Source organism: Ictalurus furcatus, chromosome 21 (genome assembly GCF_023375685.1).
Source record: "Ictalurus furcatus strain D&B chromosome 21, Billie_1.0, whole genome shotgun sequence".
Lineage (NCBI taxonomy): Eukaryota > Metazoa > Chordata > Actinopteri > Siluriformes > Ictaluridae > Ictalurus > Ictalurus furcatus.
Window position 1 is genome coordinate 5,760,743 of NC_071275.1, and position 25,321 is coordinate 5,786,063.

At 38.8% G+C, this 25,321-nt stretch overlaps 1 protein-coding gene across 4 annotated transcripts in view; it reads left to right on the forward strand.

Annotated features, from left to right (window-relative positions):
- dock3 (dedicator of cytokinesis 3) overlaps positions 1 to 25,321 on the forward strand; it is a 235,807-nt gene that overhangs the window by 43,328 nt on the left and 167,158 nt on the right. For all 4 annotated transcript variants that reach the window (XM_053652788.1, XM_053652791.1, XM_053652790.1 and 1 more), the window contains exons 2-3: positions 13,252 to 13,335; positions 23,402 to 23,442. In XM_053652788.1, coding sequence (XP_053508763.1) covers positions 13,252 to 13,335; positions 23,402 to 23,442 — 125 coding nt within the window. The remainder of the gene's footprint in view (positions 1 to 13,251; positions 13,336 to 23,401; positions 23,443 to 25,321) is intronic.

Sequence of the window (25,321 nt, forward strand, 5' to 3'; positions counted from 1 at the left end):
GAGGAGCTTATCATCCCTGTGCAATGCTTTTACAAAGGAAATTCTGCTGCTTCCTGGGGAGTCAGATTATAACAGTACTGATAAAGTGCCATGTTGTTGCTTGCTAAAGTTCTGTAAATGCTTGATGTTTCTTCTCTAAGACAAAAAAGGAAAGCCCAGGAAAACACAGCCTACCAATAACTATCATGGCCTGTGTGTTGTTGTATTGTTTTTTCTCACTGACCTGAATAGAGAAGTCACCATGAATTTTTTTTTTTTTTTTGAAGTGTTAACATATTAAGGAGATTTTAAGATAATTTCTAAACTAAAACAACTTGTAATACAATTAGACAGTTTCCTGAATCCAATTAGATATCTTTCTTTATCCAAATATCCAAACAGAATACAAGCCTGGCATACAGCTGAGATTTTGAGTGTTAAATTCATTTTCCCAATGCCCTGATAACTTGATGAGGTACATCGTGGACTCTAGTTCCTAATTCCTGCCCTGTTACTGGTAGAGTTTCCTCCCTCAGACATGCACTGTAGGCTGTTTGGCATTAACAAACTGTCCGTAGTGTGTGAATGTGTGTGTGATCGTGCCCTGCGATGGGATGGCACCCCGTCATGGGTGTCCCCCTCCTTGTGCCCCGAGTTCCCGCACAAACCAGTGTAGGATAAGTGGTTTGGAAGATGAGTGGATAATCCTGTCAGTGTTCATTAGTATTAAATATTACATAATTCAAGTTTATATCCAGAGAACTACATTATATAAATGGCTCATAAAATTCTCCTGCACCTCAGATATGGGGTCTTGACCACAAGGTTGACAACTTATACTTAGGCAGACATATGCAGACCTTTTCCCCATGCGGCCCACTACCCAGTTTTTAAAAAAAATTTTTTATGAACTTTGTAGATTTTGATTCACATTAATGAGCACAAAAGATTCTCCAATTACCGTGATAAAAATCAAGAATGCCACATCAGCGCTTCTTTTCATGCAGAAAAATCAGCGGAGACGAGAGTACCAGCTGAAACTTTACGGTAGATGTGGAGAAGGGGCCAGGACTGTCAATCATTCCAGATATATACAATATGCCAATTAGCTCATCTGCTTATCGCTCATTTCTGTCATATTATTGAGTGTTACTGTAACTCATTCTTGTATACTCTAATGTAAAAATACAGAGCACCTACACAAACTATGTAAAGGTTGCCAGGTCTGATGCAATCATTCAAAAAACATTTTTTTTTTGCATTTTCTATCTCACCTATACAGACCACAACTATCTCACACAGTTGTGGTCTTGGGGTATGACCTGATATGAAATTGTCAAATTGCTATTATGATGACAATGCAAGTAGTTGATAATCGGGACTGACTTGTTTAGTTCACCTCACTTAATTTACACCTAATTCACCTTTATGGGTCTCAAGATTTTGACTTTCTAAGGTGCTGTTACACGGCTAAATGTTTTTGTTGGCATAGAAGTGAGTCAGAATAACTTCCATGTCTGCCTTTTGGCCTTTTCTTTCACTGTTTAGTAGTCATTTCATGCTCCCAGCCTTCTGTGTGCTTGACCTTTTATGGAGTTTTGTGGGCGTCACTAAATGCAAGGGAGCTGTTTGGAATGTGCTTTGCATTTTATGGGTGATCAACGTACGCATGCGAGTACGAAGAAAGTCAGCGTTTCTGACACTTTTGTAAATAAATCTGGCTGAAAATGTAAGTTTGGTTTGACTTATGCATGCATTTACACACAACTTTACTTAAAGACTGATAAATGAGGCCCGATGAACTTGAATAGTTATAACTTATCCAGACCCGGATAAGTCACTGGAAATAGTATTAGCACCAGCTCAGCCTGAGAATGGGTCAATTTTGTGAAGTGCTGAAGCATACAGAAATGTGCTTTCCTTAATGCTGTAATAAGCAGATAAGTAGACCCCCATTTTAGCTGGATATTTCCCCTGATGGGGTTACCATCCCAAATTTTAATGAATTTATGAAAGATGTCATGCTTTTAAACTTAATTTATAGTTACATTTAATGTTGTGGAACATCAACAAGGTGGGCACTACTTGCTAGGAGTGCTTGGACCCGGTCGATTGCCACTTGCAGCTATTTTTTAGTATTGAATTAGAAGAATATCGATGTCTGATGGTTATTAAGTTAATCGTGCCTAAAAAAAAAGAACACATAACGAACATGTCAGCTGGATTAAAGTATGGCTGCTAATGATTGATGTAGACTTCTTTTCAGGAGTGAAAATTCCCAGGGGCACTGGACAGAACACCTAGGCTTAACTCGAAGTGTCTACCCTTTTGAATTGCCTTGGATAACCTACTTTACCTTGTCTAACTTACTGTCCATGCTGTGGTCAGGGTCAACATGACCTTTTGATTATAGGCTTCTGTGAAGAGATCAAACAGAATATAGCTGAAACAAGTTTCTTTTTCTTTTTTTTTTTCAAAATCAACCAACAACAAGCCACGAATACACTTTAAAATCCCTCAGTCATGACAGTCTTGCTTAGGCCAGAGGTTGGCATTTGGCCCATGACTAGACAGATATTATCACTTTGCTCTGGTGCAATGCTTTCAGCTACGGGCAGCTACATGGGTATCTTTCTGAATACAGGTTTCTGAAAGCAGGCAATCCAGATAAATACAGGTTCAGAGATTATAGCCCTTTCATGTTTGAGTTTCCTTATAGAAACCTCTGGTTCCTTGGAGAAACTACATCGGCGCACGTTGCTAATCGTTCTAGCTCTTCCATCCATCACAGACCACCATCCATAATGACTCAAATAATGGTGAATTTTGGCAATGTTGTAGAGTGGTAAGCATCAAGGATGTTTTCTTGTGACTAGTAGTCAGTTAAGCCGGCTTGTAAGCAGGGGTAATTGTGGAGCGTTGGTCTCTATTTATGGCAGTGGATTCATTAAGTCTATGTTTAGTATCTGTCAGCTTACATTAGCTTTTTCCTTTGCTCTTCAAAAGTATTAGCAAAATACCTCACCTGCTGTGATGTTTCTGTTCTTAATTAAATGTAATACATATGACCTATTTCTGTGATTTGAAGGTACATTAGAGAAAATCCAATTGTTCAAGGGACATGAAAAAAAGAATCTAAATAGCGGAATTTAGACACAGTTCAGCTTAGAAATGATCTTTATGAAGTTGTACAATTAAAATGTTTATATTTAAAATGGATTTGCATGAACTGTAGACAGCAAACATTTATATTATTTGAACACAGTGGCTATAAATACACTATTTGGGCAAAAGTTTGTGGACACATGATCATCACCCATATGTGGGTCTTCCCCAAACTGTTGCCACAAAGTTGGAAGCACGCAATTGTATTGATTCTACAATTTCCATTCACTGGAATTAAGAGGCCCAAACCTGTTCCTGCATGACAATGTGCCTGTGCAAAAAGCGAGAGCCATGAAGACATAGTTTGCCAAGAATTGAGTGGAAGAACTCAAGTGTTCTGCTCTTCACAGATTACAGAGAAGGCTGGAGGTAATTATAACAGCAAGGGGGACAAACTCTGGAATGGGACGTTCAAAAAGCGCACACTAGTGTTCTGGTCAGGTGTCCACAAACTTTTGGCCATATAGTGTATGTTTTGACACTAGCTGAGACAGGTTAGTGTTTTCAATAAAAAGAGAGCATATTTAATCCATGTATATTGAGAGATATTTGCTGTCATGCTGTCCTAAAATTTGGCATCTGCAATTGGTTTTGGTTTAAGCTGTACGTATGTACTAGGAACATCATTTAACTAAAAGTTTAGATTAGATTTTACTTTGTTTGACTGTCAGTATAGAACAATTACATCAGCATGTCAGCCTGTCTAGATGATATTTTCGCAACACATTATTTCATTAGTCTGTGGCTACTGCCTTGTATTCATGTGCTTTTCAGGGTGCCAAATAGGGTTGGGATATTAACCATGACAGGGCATGCTTAATGACTGATATATTTTAAATTCACAAAGCAATTAATTTTCCTTTATAGAGAGAGAGAGAGAGAGAGAGAGAGAGAGAGAGAGAGAGAGTTGTGCCTTGTGCTCCAGTTGTGCATGTTAAACAAAGAGCTAACTTGCACAGCAGATTAGGAATGAACATCTCTGATAACCCGAGGTGGATTCATGCAGTTAAATCTGAGCATTTGACAAACAGGGTTTTTGCTTTGTATGTGCGAAAGAGTTTAATCCTACACTGTGCTTCTCTTATTGAAGCAAAAAAAAAAAAGTGATCCAACACCTATCACCCATGTGAAAAACTAATTAACCCCTTAAACTTAAAATCTGGTTGTGCCACCTTTAGCAGCAATAACTGCAACCAGATGCTTCCGATAACTGGAGATCAGACTTTCACTAGGACTCGGACTTACTCCTATGCTTTGGATCATTGACTTGCTGCATAAACCAGTTGTGCTTGAGTTTCAATTCACAGACTGAAGACTGGACATTCTCCTTTAGGATTTTCTGGTAGAGCGCAGAATTCATGTTTCCCTCAATTATTGCAAATTGCCCAGGCCCTGAAGCAGCAGAGCATCCCCACACCATCACACTTCCACCACCATGCTTGACTGTAGGTACGTCCTTTGATGTTGTCCTTGTCTCTTTTGTGACTTGCTGGATGAGTAAAAGTTCTATAAAACTATCTCAGTAAAAGATGGAAACAGTTCTATTTAAGTGTTGATTTGATTGAACAGGGTTTGCAGTAATCAGGCCTGGTTGAGTCTAGTCCAGATGAAGCCCATTATGAATGTAGTTTCATAGATTTGGGGAATTAGTAACTACGGGGGCAAATACATTTTCACACAGGCCCCGTTGGTATTGGATAACTGTTTTTGCTTCAATAAATAACATTATCATTTAAAAACTGTATTTTGTGTTTACTCAGATTGCCTTTGTTTTATCTTAGATTTTGTGTTAATTTCTGAAACAATTTAGTATGAGATATACACAAAAACAGAAGAAATCAGGATGGGGAAAATACTTTTTCGCAGCACTGTATACAAAAAGTTAAAGAACGTGAAATGTGGAGATATATATGTTCCGTCAGAAAGTAACGAAATAGTACCTCGTGCTGTGCCAGAAACAGATTGTTCTGGAAAGCTCTTGATATCCATCTGATGTTGGATCTTCCCTTGTCTTCTCTTTTACTATTACATAGTAAAACAAAGACTTTTGCAAGTTGTGTTGCCAGCGTTACTAGGAACTAGAAAAACATCAGATATTGCAATCAATGCTAATAAGTGTGTTAAAAACGCCACTGCAAATTTAGCAGCTGTCTTAATTAATGACCCACAATTGCTATCTCAAGTGGAGGTGTCATTGTTGTGAAGCATCTGGTATCTGCTGGCTGTGTTTTCACACAGGGATTACCTCATCCCCAGTGGTTCAAATCAAGCTGTTGAGAAAATTGGTAAGCAAGTGTGTACCCAGGAATGTAATGAGTGGATTTTTCTGTCCCTGGGCTATGGACATACTGTAAGTGTGCTTTGTGTAATACTCAAATAATACGCAAACTGTGTCAGGCAGCAGAGATGAGTGCAGACGTGGGTCAGAATGATTTTTTTTTACTCCTAAACAAATCCAAAAACACTAAAATCCAAAAGTTAAGGTCAAATACTTTCAAAAGTGGTCCCATTTTCCTCTGTTTTACAGTTTCTGGCAATTTGTTCTAAGGGAAAATAAATCTGTTCACTCCTAGCCAGCTCAGCAGTTTGCACTTGTTATACAGAGCATGCAGCTAACACTGTATGTGAAGTATATTTAATTTCTGCCTAATTATTGTCTTTAATTGACGTTAGAATAGAAATATTGGAGGAAATACATATCCTCTCTGTGGTCCTCAATCGTATTCTATACATACACACATTTTTTTTTTAATGGATTGCAATTACAATTTTCAATTCAGCTCTCAAAAAAGCAAGGTTTCTGCTACACATATTTCTAAATCAATAGCAGATACTCATTTCATTTACCATTATAAATGGGCATCCATACTTATTCTGGGCGTGACCACCATTCATGCTGCTTCTGCCTCTAAATGTGAGCAGAAGATCCATTGGAGTGATCTATGTATCTTTATCACAAACAATATGAAGTCATTGTGGTGCTATATTGCAGTTATTCGCTCTGCCTGATGTAGTGAATTTATTTTTTATTTTTTATTTTTAACTAAATAGATGGGTAGGCAGTCTGCAGACAAAACAGTGCAAGGGTACTAAATGGCTTAAATAGTGTGTGTGTGTGTGTGTGTGTGTGTGTGTGTGTGCACACTTCTATAGAGACTTAGCCTGACAGAGAGGGTGAGATTCTCATTAATCAGGCTGCCATCTAGTGTTGTACCGATTTAGTACAGTTTTAATGACAGAATCAATCACCGAAGAGAAGAGAAGAAAACAAAAAGAAAACAAACCTCCCCACAAACCAAAACAAGCAAGCAAAAAAAACTCAAAACAAAACAAAATCCCCACGATTTAGATATGTAGGTAATAAGGTTACAAAAGATGTATCTTGAAACTTATAGTGATATGTACATGCATATGCATATATAGATTTTGACCTTATGTGAAACTTTTGTGGTTGTTTTTTTTTTTTTTGTTTGTTTGTTTTTTAATTGACAGGCCAAACATTTAATAGGGCAGAAGTGGTTGGTGCCTTTGGCCCTGTCATTTTCTATACGTTGGACAAAAACAAAACAAATTAAAAAAAAAAAAAAAACCATGGATACAATAACACACAAATGAGTTTATTATATTTTATGGTTGTCATTCTAGATGCATATATGTGTCAGCACTAAAGGTGTGGAAGTGATATGAATGGCTCTGGATCATTACAGCTGTGTCAGGAGAAGTCTGAATGCTGTTTTTGTGCCTTGTTTCCTGTGTTTCTGGAGGGTGAAGGTTCACTGGACTCTGGCTGAGATGACCAGTGCATTGTGCCATCCTGCGCATCACAGCAACTCCTGTGAATCGCACTAATCAGAAGCACAAATGCACACACACAAGCACTGTTAATGCCTACGTCTGGGCCTTCAGACTACAATATTTGTTATAATAAATTACAATATGGGCCTAAACTCACCGTGTATAATTAAAAACACTGGTCTCATGGGTCAAAATTTCAAGCAGTGAATGTTATGTGATTAGAATGAGATTTTAAATGATATTATTTTAGGATTATTCACTTGCAGACTTGTCACCTGCTGTTCAGCGGGTTTCAGCAGCAACTACAGACGGAATGATAAATAATTAATACCTGGAAAATAAAAAATAATATTAGACACATAATAAAATACATGCCAAATGTAAACATAGCCTAACTTTGAAGAGAAGATATACTGCAAATGCTAAAAACAGATTTTAGTGGTAAACAATTGGAGTACAAATGTCGGATTGTAGGTTCAACTTTTTCTCTTCATAAGGACAGCCTAAACAAACTGAACTTTAGGCACTGTGAATGTACAGTGCCCTCCACTAATATTGGCACCGTTGATAAATATGTAATTGTTATAATCCTTGCACGCCTGTATTTAACAAAGGTGTTTCTTTTAGATAAACCTGTGTTCTGTTTGCAATTGTTTGATATCCATGAGAGCAGAGTATTTTTGTGAACTATTTGAACAAGAGATCAAAAGGTTAAACAATAAAGACAATTTGTACAGCCTTCTTTGATCATATTTACCAAGGGTGCCAATATTAGTGGAGGACAGAGTAGCATATCAAATGCTGTGTATCATGCAGTGTGTGAGGGCAGGCCACAAATGCTATCTTCAAAAAACAGCTAAAGACCCACCTCTTCCGTGAACACCTAATTAACCCCTAAAACGCCAACCCCACATTATCCTTTAAAAAAAAAAAACAAACAATAAAAACTTACTCTGGCACTTACACCTCTACTCTGTGCACTTTGCTTTTCTGGAACTCAATTAAAAGATCTCGTATGGTAGCACCACTTGTATTGGTCTCCGCTTGATATATCGTTTTGCTTGTATTTCCTCATTGGTAAGTCACTTTGGATAAAAGCATCTGCTAAATGAATAAATGTACATGTAAAATGCGAAAACCAGGCACAAGTTAAAAAAAAAAAAGTCTTACACAAAAAAAGGAAAACAAAGCTCTGACCTTAATGATACACAATTTACACAAAGACTTTGTAAAGAAATACAGAAAGAGCAGAGTATAAATAGACAAACTAATTAAGGGCTAAACATAGAACAGGTGCACACATTAGGGAAACAAACCAATGACAGGAGTGGAGACAGGACCAAAATCAAAATAAAGGCACATGTCAAAACAAACAAAATCACACGGAGAGTGAATGACAAACGCTCAGAACCACGCTTAACATTTTATATTCTATTTTATAGCATTTTCTGCTCCGGTTTATACTTATATCGTCTGGCTATCGTCTTGTTCATAAAAAGTCTCACTATTACCATGGTAGCTGCATGTAGCAGGCTGTAGTAATGAAAGGAGAAAGGCTAGAAATTTGAAAGGCTTTCAACCCTTCAGGAACACCTGATGAAAGCATAAAAAAATTGGGGTCTTTCCCCAGAGAATGGGCATGGTTGGCATTGTGCCATCATGGCCACTGCTGGTTCTGGATTCTGTAGCGAATGCTAATGTGATGATCTATTTTCCATAATTAAAAAGTAATAATTTTCACAAACTGTGCTGTTAATTTTGGCCTTCCTCCTTGTTTCTATGAATGGCCACCCTATCCAGTGAAGGCTAGTTGTGAGATTAGATAGGAGGTTCAAATCTAATATCTGTACATTTTTTTGACAGTGAAACTGTTAGAGGTGAGCATAATAAGAATGATGTGGGGTGAACTATTACACACCCTTAAAGGCAGATAGGCAGCTACATTCATGATTTCTACTAAGTATTTCAGTAAGTCAGTAATGCCAGACTGGGTTCATGCCGTGTTTCCTGTTCAGTGCAGCTGTTTTATTGGTTCCTCCGATGAACATTATGAGTGGCTATTATAGCACTGTCACTCTGACGTCTTTACTCTTGGTTTCAGCTACTGTATGTTTAGAGTAGATCCCTCATGAAATAAAAGCACTTGAAATGCTCTTTTGAATTATTAACAGCAGCTAGATTCATGTCAGCACCCCTTTAAGTGTTTTTCTTGGAAATTACAGCAGCACTTCCAAACAAACATTAAATATTAAACCAAAGCCTTAGTGGGGGATTACAAATCTTGTGATGTCATCAAAGCAACTAAATGAACGAGATAAAGACAGTGCCTCCCTGTCAGCTAAATCTGGTGGTTCTATGGGTGAAAAAGTCATTAAGTAGGATTACTAAACAGAAGACTTGATGTTTGATTTAATCTGAGTTAAACCCAAACCACTTGGGTCTTCTCTCCTGAAGAATCAATGTTGACAGTAAATGGTGATGAAACAGCAAATGAATTTTGTTCTGATTTGTATAGCTTTACGGTGGCTTAGTGTTTAGTATGTTTGCCTCGCACCTCTGGGGTTGGGGGTTCAATTCCCGCCTCCGTCCTGTGTGCGTGGAGTTTGCATGTTCTTCCCATGCTTTGGTGGTTTCCTCTGGGTACATCGGTTTTCAGTCAAAGACATGCATTGTAGGCTGATTGGCATGTCTAAATTGCGCATTGTGCATGGGTGTGTGAGTGCACGTGCCCTGCAATGGGTTGGCACCTCGTCCAGGGTGCCCCCTGCCTTGTGCCCAGAGTCGAGTGGGATAGGCTCAAGGTTTAAATCAGTTATTTCCAGAAGTACTGTAAGTGAGCCAGAAGCCATTCCAAGCATTGAGTCATTTGAGGACTTGACACAAAAGTAACAGGACTTTCACTAGCTGAACATAAACATACACAAGATGGTTGTAGGACAGCTATATAAAGAGATATAACTAAGCACAAGGGCTAGAGAAAGTACTTGAAAGTAGTTGAGGATAGCTACAAATACAAGCTATGATACAGATGCAGTCTTACAAGTTTGACAAAGTTAACTTGAGTAAACAGATTAGCAGGTAATATACATAACTTCAGGCAACACATAAGGAATAAAACCCACAGGGGTGTGAGGATATAGAAAATAATCCGCAACAGATTGGTGTGATGGGCCACGATATGAAACTGAGTTACTCTTACCACCTTAGAGCTGAATGACATGTCATACTATTTTTTTATTGATTTAATATTGTGGAAAGTTTGCAAAACAATGAGTAACTCCTATAATGTATAGTATGACAGGTTCCTTCACCAGCTTCTCTCTTTTTTGAAGTGAAAAAGACAAAAACAAACGCGGCTCGTCATATTATCGAGAAACCGCAGCCCTCCACCTGAAGACATTTTTTACATTTGAAAACAGCGTTTAAAATAGCTTTACCTCCGACTGTTACAGAGGTTTAAATGGTCTTTTCCTTTTAGCATCTGTGAATAAGTACAAGTGTCTGTGGTCTGAGGTGTTGAGACATACACGTACACACACATTAAGGTAATACTCAAGAGCTTCTGGAAGATGACAGCTTTTAGGCATTTCTTAATAGTTTTCAGGAAAGTCCAGTGTAATTCCATTGCTGTTGATCCACAGGAAGGAAGAGTCTCTAGGTCAGGGGTTGTCAACTGATGGACCGTAGTCCAGATGTGGACCCAGCCAAATATTTCAGTGGACCAACACTTCAAAAAATACTGTAGCAGAGCTCATAAACGTGTGGAAAGAAACTGACAGTTTTCTAACCAGGAACCAGAGCATTTAAATAGTAAATTATAATCTCAGCAAACCAGAGAATAGTTACATGCTGCATTAGGTCAGAAAGTGGAGACTTTTAGAGCTGCAGCAACTAATCGATAAAATCGATAATAATCAATTATGAAAATCATTGTCAATGAATCTCATTATCGATTAGTTGGTCTCCGTGGCATGAGGTGCGTTTACTCATTACGTTACTTCTGTTCCGAAAACATGCTTCGGAGAGTAAATACTACAGTTGTGTCCCAAATGACGTACTATACACTTACACTATGCACTATGTACTCTACCGTCTAGTGTGTGAATTTTAGAAAGGTAATATCATCTCAAATGGAACACGAGCGGGTTTTTTTTACTAACCTGAAGTATAAGCCACTTCCTAGTCAGTGGCACATGACGGCATACACGTGTAATGCGACACCGCTAGCTTTAGCAGATGCCCAGAGTCACTGACAATGACTTTCTTCAGTTTACTGTTTATGTCAACTTTACCTTTTATTCCCAACATGACCCCAGTCTCCATCAGACGGAAGAAAGTGTGCGATCTCCATGTCCTCTGAGGCAGGGGTGAATTTTATATTAAACATCGCGGAGAAGATCAAACTTTATAAAGCAGAGTTTGTGTAGCAAGGAAGCACGACAGTGATGCTGTCGCAAGTTGCTGAAAAGGTTTTGTTTAAGTTAAGTTTATTGACATTATATGCTGTATTAGTGTAACTTCTGTTGTTTATTATAACGGAAGTGATCTGTTAGTAACGAGGCCACGTTGCTCCTCACGTGCGGTTAGGGATGTCACGATACTAAAAATCTAGTAGTCGGTACCGATACCACCAAAAGTACACGATACTCGATACCAAAGTCTATACCACGGTGTGGTATAAAAATAAAATTTAATTAAAAAAAAATTAATTAAAAACTCTCCTGGAGGACCTCCTCTTCTGGCTGAAACTGGCAAAAAGAGAGAGAGAGAGAGAGAGAGAGAGAGAGATTTTAGTTATCAAACACGGTCTGACAATGAGTGGAGGTGCAGCACTCCTAAACACGCGCACACACACATGCACGCACACACAGAGACACACACATACCCTATACTCTGAATGCAAGCATTAGTTTAAATTCACTGATATGGTGGCAGGCCAAAAAGATTTATTAAAAGCATGAACATTTGAATAATTATTAGTGACAGTAGCTACATTTAGCTGACAGGACACGGGCTGAATGGCGATGCGTGGTGGCCCATTCGGAGTTAGTTTATAACACTATAATGTGTTAGCGTCGTTAACAAATAACTGGCTATAGCAAACATTACATGAAGCATAATGTTAGCTGGTTTCACGGCCACAATGCCAGCTGCCTCAAACAAACATAATATAGGACCGTCTTTCAGGTGCCTCGCCAAATTCCAGGAGCATCAGTTATATGTTTGTTGTCATCCGCCTTGAATGCGAAGTATCTCCATATTCCATACCACCTTTCCTCTCAACGAGTCACGGTGGAGCAAAACTTCTGTAGTTTTTCCCGTGTGCTTGTAGTTGTTGTTGTTCTTCTTCCCCACTTGTGGACCGACTAAAACACTTGCGCGTATTTGCTGCCCCCATCAGGTCTGGAAGAATTGCAACCTCGGTACCTCCATTAAACCCCCCCCCCCCCCCCCCCCATCTGATTAATAGAAAAAAGAATCGGCCAACTAATCGATTATGAAAATAATCGTTAGTTGCAGCCCTAGAGACTTTCATAGTTTTTATTTTATTTATTTATTTACCGTCTATGATCTGATTATGGTCTGTATGTACATTTATTATTCCTGTTTTAAGTTCAAAACATTTGTTCAGTGAGTGTGGTGCTAGTCAAAAGTGGTAACCAAACCATAACCGCTTCAGATTAATGTGTATTATTTATAACCATGAACCAATCATTAATGCGTAAAGATTAAAAGTCAACATTTAGGCATGTTAGTAGCCTATCCCGACCTGCTCTTGTGTAGTGCTAAAGTGTATTTGGACACAAAGACACCAGTGGTGAAGAAGAAGAAGAAAAATGAGCCTTTTTTGTCATATATACATTACAGCACAATGAAATTCTTTTCTTCGAATATCCCAGCTTGTTAGGAAGCTCAGGTCAGAGCACAGGGTCAGCCATGATACAGCACCCCTGGAGCAAATATGGTTAAGGGCCTTGCTCAAGGGCTCACAATGGCAGATTGGCAGTGCTGCAGCTTGAACCTTTGACCTTCTGATTACTTAACCCAGATCCATAACCATTGAGCTGTTCAGAAACTAATTTATTTTCATGCCAACTATTATTATAATTAAGTTCAAGTTAGGGTTCATTCCAGGATTCTCTCAATTGTCACTTTAAATAGTCCTCAAAATGTACACATTAGATAATGAGAAAATTACTACATCTGATAATCTGCACTTTATAAGAGGAAGATAACTAAAACACTATGTACTGTAAATCACTGAATTTATTTATAATCCTTTTCTTTTTCTGTCTCTTTTTTCTGTCTCAGTAATCTGCAGCTTCCGTGGCTCTCTGACTCATGGCCTGATTCTAGAGATCGGAGAAACTGTTCAGATCCTGGAGAAGTGTGAAGGTAAACCAAACAAACTAATTTGTAACTGATGATATGATATGAAGTTTTTTTGTGATTGGACATCCATCCATCCATTTTCCATACCACTTATCCTACACAGGGTCACGGGGGAGCCTGGACCCTATCCCAGGGAACTCAGGGCACAATGCGAGGGGACACCCTGGATGGGGTGCCAACCCATCGCAGGGCACAATCACACATACATTCACACACTACAGACAATTTTGGAAATGCCAGTCAGCCTACAACCCATATCTTTGGACTGGGGGAGGAAACTGGAGTACCCAGTGGAAACCCCCGAAGCATGAGGAGAACATGCAAATTCAATGCACACAGGGCAGAGGCAGGATTCGAACCCCCAACCCCTAAGGTGCAAGGCAAATGTGCTGACATTAAGACACTGTGCCTCCATGATTAGACATTTTTGAAAGAAGTCTCACCACTTTGTATCAGTCAGAAGTAAAGCTGTAACTTTATGTTCTTTGACAAAGAAAAGTCTTCAGGCTGGATGACTTTGCAGTTTCTCTGTAACAAAATAAAAGAGAGGGAAGACATTACAGGAATGAACTTATTTTGTGGATGTCCTACAACATTAAATGTAATTATAAATGAAATTATAAAATGCATGATGTTTTGTTATTTAAGAAATAAAAAAGTTGTTAGGGTTGACAAATTATAAAACACATTCACGTTTTATACTTTATAATTACTACCCCATCACCCAATCCTTTCATTGATTATTTTCCTAGAACTGCATGCCCTTTTGGCTTTTATTCCTTATTTTATTACTTATTTACTTTATATAAGCTGGTAATTTAGTGGCACAGTGGTGGAGGGCACACACTTAATTTCATGAATTACTACCATGGCAGAGGTTGGTTCTGTCAGTTAAGGTTCTGAATTATGTCCAGAAGTTTGAGCAAGACACTTAAACCTCAACTGTTTAGATTCTGATTTGAGCCTTATTTGTAAATTACTTTGGATTAAAAAAAAATAAAAAATCCAAATAGAAAATAGTACAAATACATATGCTATACCACTGTAGGTTTCATGCCCCTCTGGGTTTTTCTGAAAGAGACACGGATCGGTGGCCGTATGTTGGTGCTTAAAGGTCAGTCATAAAGAACGTTCATTCTGTTCCACTGTCATTGTTCATGGCTTCAGTCTGACATTTGAGGGCCTCCAGGCCCGGAATGAGCAATGGCACTGGAACTTGCAGCTTGCTGCCCTGGATGTCTTTCAGTGATGTGTTGCCTTGTAATTGGGGGAGAAATATGCTGCAGTCTGTGCACTTCTTTTGGACTTCAGATGATTTTTTTTCCCTTTCACACAGGCTCAAAATACATTGGTTTCATGTTTGTGGTTGGCAGTGGAACAGTGTGTACAACATACATACACTATATGGTCAAAAGTTTGTGGACACCTGAACATCACTCATATGTGCTTTTTGAACATTTCAGATTTTGGAGCGTGGCTGTGGGGATTTGTACTCATTCAGCCAAAAGAGCATTAGTGAAGTCAGGCACTGATATTGGGCGAGGAGGTACAGTCAGCTTTTCAATTCATCCCAAAGGTGTTCAGTGGGGTTGAGGTCTTGACTCTTTGCAGGACTCTCGAGTTCTTCCACTCCAACCTTAGTAAAGTCTGTCTTCATGAGCGTCGCTTTGTGCACAGGGGTATTGTCATGCTGGAACAGGTTTGGGCCTCTTAGTTCTACTGACGAGAAATTTTAATGCTAAATCATACAAAGACATTCTGTGCAATTGTGTGCTTCTAACTCTGTGGCAACAGTTTCATCCTTCGGGAAAGCCTGCATATGGGTGTGATGGTTAGGTGTCCACAAACTTTTGGCCATATAGTGTAGATGTTTGGGCGTTGAGGTTCTTTAGGCTAGAGAGGAGAAATTAGGAATGAACATTCCGTAATATCCTGCCAACCCCAAAAAGGTGGTAGATAGTACTTTACCACTTCTATTTTCTTCTCTTGTGGTTTTAGTAAGCCCCACCCGATGCAGTACCCAAGGTACTGTGCCTCAGTCAGCCCCAGATGACCCGGGTGCCGGCTTCCGGGGCGTGACGTGCTAACACTGGGGTCACTGCTGACAGAAAGCCTGGACTTCTGCATCCATGCCAACTCCTTTTTGACCAGGAAATATGAGGCTGGAAGCCTTTGCTTGGGGTCCTGATTGACTCCTTCTATTTATCGCAAATAGAATAGAATAGGGAAACCTGGCCAGTCTCACCCAAGAAGCAGCAGGACTGGGAGCTCTGGGATCAGTCCAGTGAGGAGCGGCCATTCGCTGGTAGAGGATTTGACCCAGACTTTGGTGGTGGGGACCTCCCTGATGTCCCCATGAACACATTAAACCAGGAGGGTTCTGGATATGGCGTGGGCCAGGGTCGACCTTTCATCACTCTCCCCTTCCAATTTCCAGGCTGGCTAGGGCACAATCGAGGGCCTCTAGCATTTCTCTGGGCTGTAGGCTCATCTATCAGAGCTCAAGGGGTGGCTATGAGAGACAGGCCACAGTGAACCAGAATCTGACCTTTGAGGATATTGTAGTTGGCTGCCTCGGTGGACGGGAGCATGTAGTAGGCCAGTTGTGCCTCCCCAGAGAGAAAAGGAGCCAGTATGTGGGCCCAGTGCTCTTCATCCAATTCTTCGCCCAGGGCAACTTGCTCGAAGGTCTGCAGAAAGGCTTTGATGTTGTCCTTGCTGCTTAGCTTGGTGAGCAGGCACTGGGCATCTCAGCAGGTGTCAGGGAGAGGGACGGCGGCAGCAGAGTGGGGTTTCTTTAGGTTTAGCAGCTCCTATGTGGTGACACAGAGGCCCTGGGCCAGCTCCTGGGTAGGATCAGCGGCACAGAAAATGGATGGATTTTCATGATATAAATGTTAGGATCTATAGTTGCAATCAAAATTATTCATCCCCCATTGCAAATCAGGTTTATTGTCAAAATTAACAGACTTTCAGCTGTTTGCAATGAACAAATCAAACAAAAGCAATTGAAATAGTTCAACACAGTGAATGCTTCAAGTGGTTTCCCCAAATTCAACTGAAAATGCAAGTTATAATGATTTCTCCAGTCTCAAGATTATTCAACCCCCTGAATAGAATCCCCCACAACAGCACAAATATGCAAAACAGGTGTCGTCTCAAGCACACCTGATCCAACTAATCAAGGGCTTCATTAGCTGCACCAGGTGTACTTGAGCTGGAACACATGAAATACCTGAACTGGATGGGGCGATTTCACTTGGTTGTATTTGATTTGTTCATTGCAAACAGCTGAAAGTCTGTAAATTTTGACGACAAACCTGATTCGCAATGGGGGTTGAATCATTTTGATTGCAACTGTATATAATAATAAATTAATCAGTGCTATTGCACTCTGTAGTTATGTTATTAGTTATACTGTATATGCTGTTTTAAATAACTTTATTCTTAGAACAAAATTAACTGTAAGAATTATAGATTTATTTATTGCAGTCATACCTTTTATCCTATATCTTGTTTATGTACATCTTGTGTTGCTCCTATTGTACTCTATTGTAAAAGAATTGAAGTTCTCTCATTTGATATTGATTAAGGTGTGAAAATTATTTGGAACTACAAATTTTTTGTGAAATAAAATAATATGCTTTGATATGATACTTTAATTTAATATATGGTGGTATATTTACATTATATACATTATGCTTCAAGTACAGTTGAGTATAAAAGTTTGCACACCCTTAGGACAAAAGGGAAAAAAACAGATGATAAATTGATGTTAACCAATAAGACATGAGTAATATATGAAGTGTGAAGCTGAGCAAAGGAGCAAACATGTAGCTAACACTGCTTTAGAACTGTGGATTGAATTAGATTTGGGACTCATGAAACACAAGGTGACACCAGGATTGACCACACAGTCTGATGTTTCGTTATTGTGAATGTATGCAGGTTATGGCTGGATGAATAAAAAGTGCCTGCAGGTCGACGGATAAGCTCGGGATTAGTAGGTGAGATAAGCACATGGTATGGAACAGTCAGGGCTCTGATTGCAGGGGTAAGCAGTCAACTGTGCAAATCGATCATTTCCCTGCTGCTCTATGCTTCTGGAGTAATGGATGCTTGGAAAATCGAAACATTTGAAACCTTTCAGTGTGATCTGGCATTGGTATGACAGGGGATGGCTGTATGACTGGACTCCTCTATGAGGATTTTTTCCCCCGCAATCATCTCTGTGGGGAACAAAAAATGGCTGCTGTCCATTTATTTATGGATTGGACTTGTATGGATCAGTCTGTGCAGTTTCCTGCTTTAAAATACAGATATTTTTCTACTTTCTATAAGTTTTCATTGAGTTTCTGGTTTCCAGTAAAAGGCTTGAATCTAAAGAGTCAAAGTGCTGAAAAAGAGATGAACAGAAAAAGCATGTGTCATCCCTCCGGTCCAGAAATGGTGAGAGAATACATAGCCACACTTTGTGATAGACCTGCCACTATTCTAACTGCAAATAACAGCCAAGACCTGACAGCACAAGTCCTTCTGCTGAAACCCTGTTGGGGGAAAGACAACACATTTCATCAGGTGTCAGTCACACTTGTCTCAGTTGTGCGGTTAGCTAGCATTCACCACGGTTTTTGTGACAGTCAAAGTTGCCGCTGCCAGCTAATGTGCATCTACACAATAGCACTGGGTTTCCGAATCAGCAGTAGAAGGTGGTAGCAACCATAGGAGTGTTTTACTAGCCAAGAGTGATTGAAAGGGGAAGTTCTTCAGCTTTGTCAAAACGCTAATTAGCACTAGCTGGTTTTGAACATGGTTTACATGCTAGTATTAATACTTATAATTTATTCTGAACCAAATTGAATCTGAACCAAAAACTCAGCATGATGTTTGGTTCTGTGGTTAGTGGTCAGTCAGTGTTGTTGTCTCCAGCTAATGTGGACATACACAGCAGAGCTTGTTTTGTTTCTAAACCAAAATGCAGTAGCAAACTCAAAAGAATACTGCACAAAAATGTTCTACTAGCAAAGACTGAATAAATGCTTAAGTGGAACAGCTTGTTAGCAGCTTGTCAGAATGCTAAGCACTAGCCAGGTTTGATTAGCCACATTAAATTGAACATGCTAATAGTAATAATTATTTTTTTCTCAAACTATGTTAGCAGTAGCGCCTAGTCAGTTTATAAGCTGTTGCAGATATAGTGTGTGCTACGAACTTCAAAATAATACTACACAAAACATTCTACTAGCAAAAACTGAATGAAAGGGCAAAGCATACTAATAATGATTTACTTTGAACTTTTTAAAAGCCATACTTCTGTAACATATTTGCAAAAAATAAAGTGGTTTACAGCATCTGTTTTGGCTATCTAGCTAACGCAATAAATTCATAAATAAGAAAAGCAGAAATTGAATGTTCTGGATAGAAGATGTAGAAGAAATGCATGAATTCAGTCGAGGCTTCCAGGCAGTGTCTGTTAATATTGGAGCGTTTCAAACACCTGCGCAAATAATTAAAAAAAAACAAAAAAAAAAACAAAAAAAAACAGTTCTTCTTTACAAATTTTGATTGTTAACACATACTATTGTACTCTGGTGTTAAACTGCAGACCTCCAATACGAAAGGTGTAAAGGTTAGCAGGTCTGGTAATATAATACAATTGGGAATAAATCATTGGGCATTGTTGCAGTTTGAGATGGGGTAAGGATGGTTAAATCATTACATCTCACAAGCCTAGTCAATAGACATGCACTGAATTTTGGGATAATTTCCTACCCAGTCACAAGCCTTGTACTATGAGCACTAACAAAGACGGACTGTAGATGATTAACACAGCAGGTGCAGCGTCTCCATTTGGTACAGATGGCCACAGGTGCATACCATTCAGCCAGCCGCTCATGAATATTTTATGCTGTTGTTGTAGCCGATCATTAGCAAGTAGCTGCATCAAAATGCTAAGTCCTCAGCAGAGCGAGAGTAATCTGTGTTACTGTCTCGAAGTCATTATAGCGCATCCGGAATGAGCCAAAACTCTGAGCAATTTTCTAGTGAATTTAACCTTTGTCTTCTCTCTTCTCTCTTTCACGCACACATTTTATTATTTTTTTTTACACCATTTTCTTTTAGTGCAAATTGTTCTGTATCAAACGTTGTATTACTCATTATACACAAGGGGGCAAGCACTTCCTGATTTCGATTCATAAATGGAGTTCTCAAAATGATTTGTTGAGTCTATTGAATAATGCATTTATGAATAATAAATAAAAACAGAGTAAAAGTTTGCATTATAATTTGATAAATGCAGAGACTGTAGCTTCATATTAAACAGTAAATCAGATTATGCATGTGCTATTCTTTCTCCGAGCCCACAGCTCATGGCACGATTATGAGAGACTCGGTGTCTGAGTGGGCGTATGGTTTCTTCCAGACGAAGACAGACCCAGCCACTGACCATAGATCGGAGTGGAGAAATCGATACATGAGATTGAACAGCACCATAAGCCTATGGCTGAATTAGATTTGGAATGAGTCCTTTGGCGTGCTCTATAGCCATGCGGTATTGGATGAGGTGTGTTTTATGGCTTCTTTTGCGAGGTTTGAGATGGAACATCATGGACCTGCGATTGAGAGGAAAATTAGATTGAATATGACATTCTTGCCACAGCAGCCTGTTTTATGTCTCTGTATTTCTTACTCTACAAGTCTCTTGTTCTGAGCGCATTAATGCGATGCACCATTTCCCTTTGAACCTTAATACACAGTGTAATATTACATACATCCTCACATAATGCTTTAGGTACAGCAATGAAATATTTTCTGGGCTGTGTAATCAAATACATGAGGTACTCTTGGAACTGGTTATAAAGACATGATGATTTGACAGTACTGATATTGTGTTACAATGAATGAAGAGCTTAGGCCATAAACAATATCTTATTCTACTGAGAAGCATCCTGCATTCACGTTTGTCATTTTGCCTGCGGATATCGGAAGTATTGAATGTAGTCAGTGGCTCAGTTTTCTTCACCTTTCTTTTGTGGTTTCTCTGTGCCTGTATCATCTGTACAATCTAAGCAGCCATCTGCTGTCTCTGAGTGTATTTGCCACTGCTTTTGGTTGTATAGACAGTTCAAGACATGCTTCCTTGCTCGTGGAAATGGATGTGTTGTATTCTGTCTGGGAGTCCAGCATTTGAAAGACAAAGTATGGACTCCAGATTTTGGAACATAACTCATGGTCATGTGACATAAGATCATATCAGATCTTTTTCCGCCTTTAACGTGACATACAGTCCCCTCTGAATCTACTGGAACGACAATGCCAGTTCATTTGTTTTTGCTGTAGACTGAGATCAGAAGATGGATATGAGACGATATGTATCAGACCACCCAATTTGTAGCTGAGCAAAAATATTGGAACATGCGACTGACAGGTGTTTCCTGTTGCCCAGGTGTGCCCTATAAGATTTTATGGGTATTTGGAGCTGTCCTTGATTCCCTATTTTGAAGCTGAAGAGAAGCTGCCCCATAGCATTATGCTGCCATCACTATGCTTCACTGTGGGTATGGTATTCTTTGGGTGATTAGCTGTCTTGTTTTTGCACCAAACATAACTTTCAGAATTATGCCCATAACAGTTTGATAAAATTGAGGTTGGATTGGATGTTTTTCCCCGCCCTGAGAAACGGCTTCTGTCTTGCCATCCTACTCCATAGCCCAGACATGTGAGAAAGGGAGTGACTAGAAGTTGGCAGATATTCCAATAACTCTTTTAATGTTTTGCTGTAGGTCTCTTGGCAGCCTCCCTGATAAGGTTTCATCTTGTCCTTTTGTCATATTTGGAGGGACGTAGTGTTCTTGGTAATGTCACTGGCTCCCCATTTCTGTACTTGTTAATGATAGCCTTCATGGTGTTCCAAGGTACATTGATTGTTTTGGAACATCTTTTGTACCCATCTCCTGATCGATACCTTTTTAGAGTTAGATCCAGTACTTGCTTTAAAAGCTTTTTGCAGATCATGCTTTCTGCAGTCGTGTGAAACCAAGGAGATGTAGTGAATATCCTGAAACAGAAACAGCGATCTTTATTTGGGGTTAATCAGAATCACTTCATTGATTACAGGTGTATAATAACAACTTTTGATAACTACTTATGATAACTACAATTTTGAGCAATGTCACATGCACCATTATGTGCACAACTATACAACCAGGTTAATGTAAGTTCTTCATCTTCAGTAACTTCTTTACGCCTTTCATGGTTGTGGTGGATCCAGAGCCTATCCTGGGAACACTGGGTGTGAGGCAGGAATTCACCTTGGATGTGACACCAATCACCAGTTACCGTGCATCATGCCACTCACATTCACACACTTATTCACACTTAGGGCAATGGCCAGTCCACCCACTGTCACAATTTTGGGAGGTGGGATAAAATCAGAGGATCGTCAGGAATCCCACAAGGACACAAGCAAAACTCAGGATCAAACCCTAGAGCTGTAACTCAACCCACCGCACCACCAAAGTCACATTTCTTGTATAATTTTATACATTCCAAATATCCACTACAGTGTAATATCCCCCAGAAAGTGGTTCCAATTTCTACACTTGAAATGGCAGTCCATTTGTCTGTTTTAATGGTCCAACAATACAGAACAGGTCAACTGTTTGGCCATGTGAATGGTTCTAAGGTTCTATGGTATTGCTGGATGTGTGGCATTAACCATGGTTATAGAGATCAAGAGCCTGAAATTCAGACTTGCATTGATCTAATTTTTTCACTTATTTCTATACATCAACATTTAATTTACATAGCCACAATCTGGAGAGAAGATTGTTCACTAATACTCAGTGAAAAAACATTACTTTGTACATATACGAATCACCCGTGGCCTTGTGTGTGCAGAGTTTGCATGTTCTCCCCGTGCTGTGGGGGTTTCCTCCGGGTACTCCGGTTTCCTCCCCAGTCCAAAGACATGCATGATAGGCTGATTGGCATGTCCAAAGTGTCCGTAGTGTATGAATGGGTGTGTGAGTGTGTATGTGATTGTGCCCTGCGATGGACTGGCACCCTGTCCAGGGTGTACCCCGCCTTGTGCCCGATGCTCCCTGGGATAGTCTCCAGGTATAGAAGATGGATGGATGGATGCATGAATGGATGGATATACGAATCACCATAATGGCATTTTGTCTTTCCTTGTGCTTAAGCTATTTAAAATAATTTTTTTTCTAAAACTTTTTTTTCATGTGTGCATTTATAAGAGATAGATGGTTTCACTGCTAAAGGTTGAACATGATTTAATAAGAGCTTCTAAAGCTTCTTTTCCAGCTACTGCTATTCAGAATTAATATTACATACATTTAGTCCATTATGTGATATAAAATGGCTTTAAAATGGGAGTGAGAACAGAATTAATATTAAAATTATTGCAGATCTACCTCGGCTCTTAATTAGATCCCATGAGTATCTAGACTCTTCTCTGTAAGTGGAAGTAAGTACGAAGGAGCAAGAGGAAATAATCATTTGACATTGAATCATTATGTACTTTAATATACAGGCTAATAATCCAATAAAAATGTTAAGATTAATAGACTCACTTATATTTTAATGATATTATTATTATTATTATTATTATAACTACTATTGTTGGTGGTGGTGTTGATGCTGTTGTGATATTTATTTATTTGTTTGCTTGATATTATTTTTGTTGTTGATGATGATGATGATGAGGAGGATGAAAGCTGTCCACTGCTCCCTTTCAGGGTCAGCCTAAAATTGTATTACATCTCATTCCAATTAGGCAAAGGTAACCTTTTGGATCAGAGCCTTTGAGTGCAGATCTGGGAAGCCTTATCTCAATAATTCTCTCACAACAAATCCAAATAAATGTAACAATTATTATGTGCTGTTCAAAGATCTTCCATTGAAGGTATTACGATAGATGTAGGAAACTGTATGCTTTTATCTCCTCTATTCCCTCTCCACACATGAACCACAACATCTGGCCCAGCTTGGTTGTTGGCATTGTTTGTAAATTCCTAAAACTCTAAGCACATTTTATCTTTTGTTTCAGGATGGTTTCGAGGATTCTCAACCAGGAAACCTAATGTCAAGGTAAACTGAATGATCCTCCTACTCTCAGAATGAAGAATGAATTTGCTTCCTTGTGTAACTTGTGTGATTTTTCAAGTGTTTTCACAAGTTTGCTTCAGATCTTCACAATTGCAAGTCTCTAAAAGTGTTGTGATAGACTGGCATAACATGACGCGTAATATGTAACTTCAGAACTGGTGAAGCATTGAGAGTTAGTTTTATATGCACCTTAGTTTCATTCCCCTATCAGGTTTGTCTGTAGAAATATATTTACTTCAGTATATATTTTTTTTCTTCAGTATATATCCTATCATTTAATACATTTGTGGTGAATTTATTTAATTTCTTTTTGCATGTTGAAATGTGTGAGTGGATGTAAGCAACTGCCAAATCCCTTGCAAGTAACTCTTACTTGGCCCGTGATTGATATTATTCTAAAAGGTGACATGATGCTAACAAAACATATTTGAAATGTGCCAAGAATTACTGTGCCCTTAAATTAGTTGAAAACAAAAGTGAATATGATAAATTCCTTGGGGGCTTGAGGTCAGAAACGAGCTTACACTCCACAAACTAGTGTTTATGTTTTTGTACTCTGACATTGTAATACTGCTTGGCAGAATTTTTAAATATTTTAAGGCATATTTAAAATAAATTAAAAAAAAAGCCGTTAAACACTCTTTCCCAATAACTGTCAGGTTGTTTACTGAAAATCAGCTGGCAGCTTGATTCTCATTCGCAAGGTCGTTGCAAGTTGGTTCAGTATATTTACAACCATTTAACACAGTTAACACAGACCATTTAACAATAATGAAATGCCAAAGTGTCTGAAAATAATCTCAACTGGGTAAAGTGTACCATGGACTGTAGAGTTATGGTTCTGTGGTAGTCACCAGAAGGTTGTGAGTTCAAATCCCAGGATTGAAGGAGAGCCACATTTGGGCCCTGAATAAAGGCTCTTAGTATTTAATACTTTTTCTTCTTTTCTTCTTCTTCTCAGTTCTATGCCTTCAATCTATTATAAGCTTTGTAACAGCCTGTCCTGTGTCAAGACCTCAGCTGTTGGTGGATTTAATGCAGGCTAAATTAACATTATTATTAATATTATATATTATTAAATATTTGATTGACAAGGAAAAGAGTCAAAATAACATCCACTTTGTGTTTCAGCATATACCCAGCTTCCAGCTGTCTGTGCACTCGAACTTTTATGGAGCTTTGTGGGCATCACTACATGCAAATGAGCTGTGTCAGGAACGCACTTTACACGTTATGGGCGATCAACATACACTTGCGCGTATGAAGAAAATCAGCGTTTGTGAAACTTTTGTAAATCCGGTGGAAAATTTCAGTTCGGCTTGACTTACACAAACATTTACACACAGCTTTACTAACAGATTGATAAAAGGAGGCCCAATGTGTCTATCTTTGAAAATATTGCAAGAAATTGTTTTGAATTGATTTCCTCATCTTATAAGGAAAAGTAGGCAAGGGCTAATAATACTAATACATTTTCATATTACAACAATCTCCTAACTTTTTTCAGGCTTTGTAGATATTATAGCAGAGGTAATTCATAATGTGATATACAGTACAGTATGTGACATCCATAACTGTTTATCAAGAAGGTTTCTGATGGTTGTTTGAACGTATTAAATCCTTGGTTTCTAACTATGTTTTGCAATGTTTTAAAAATGATTCCTTTCTCAATTCAAATTGGACTAAATGACATATTGCAGAAAGCAAAATCTTTCCATAGTTTTATAATTTTGAAGCTATTATAACACTTTTGGGTGTTTGCAGTGAAATACTAGTGTTTACAAACTGACAGGTAGCATAGCATTAGCTAACTGACTAGCATTGTTATTGTCAGCACATTCCGACTCAAGCATAACATAGA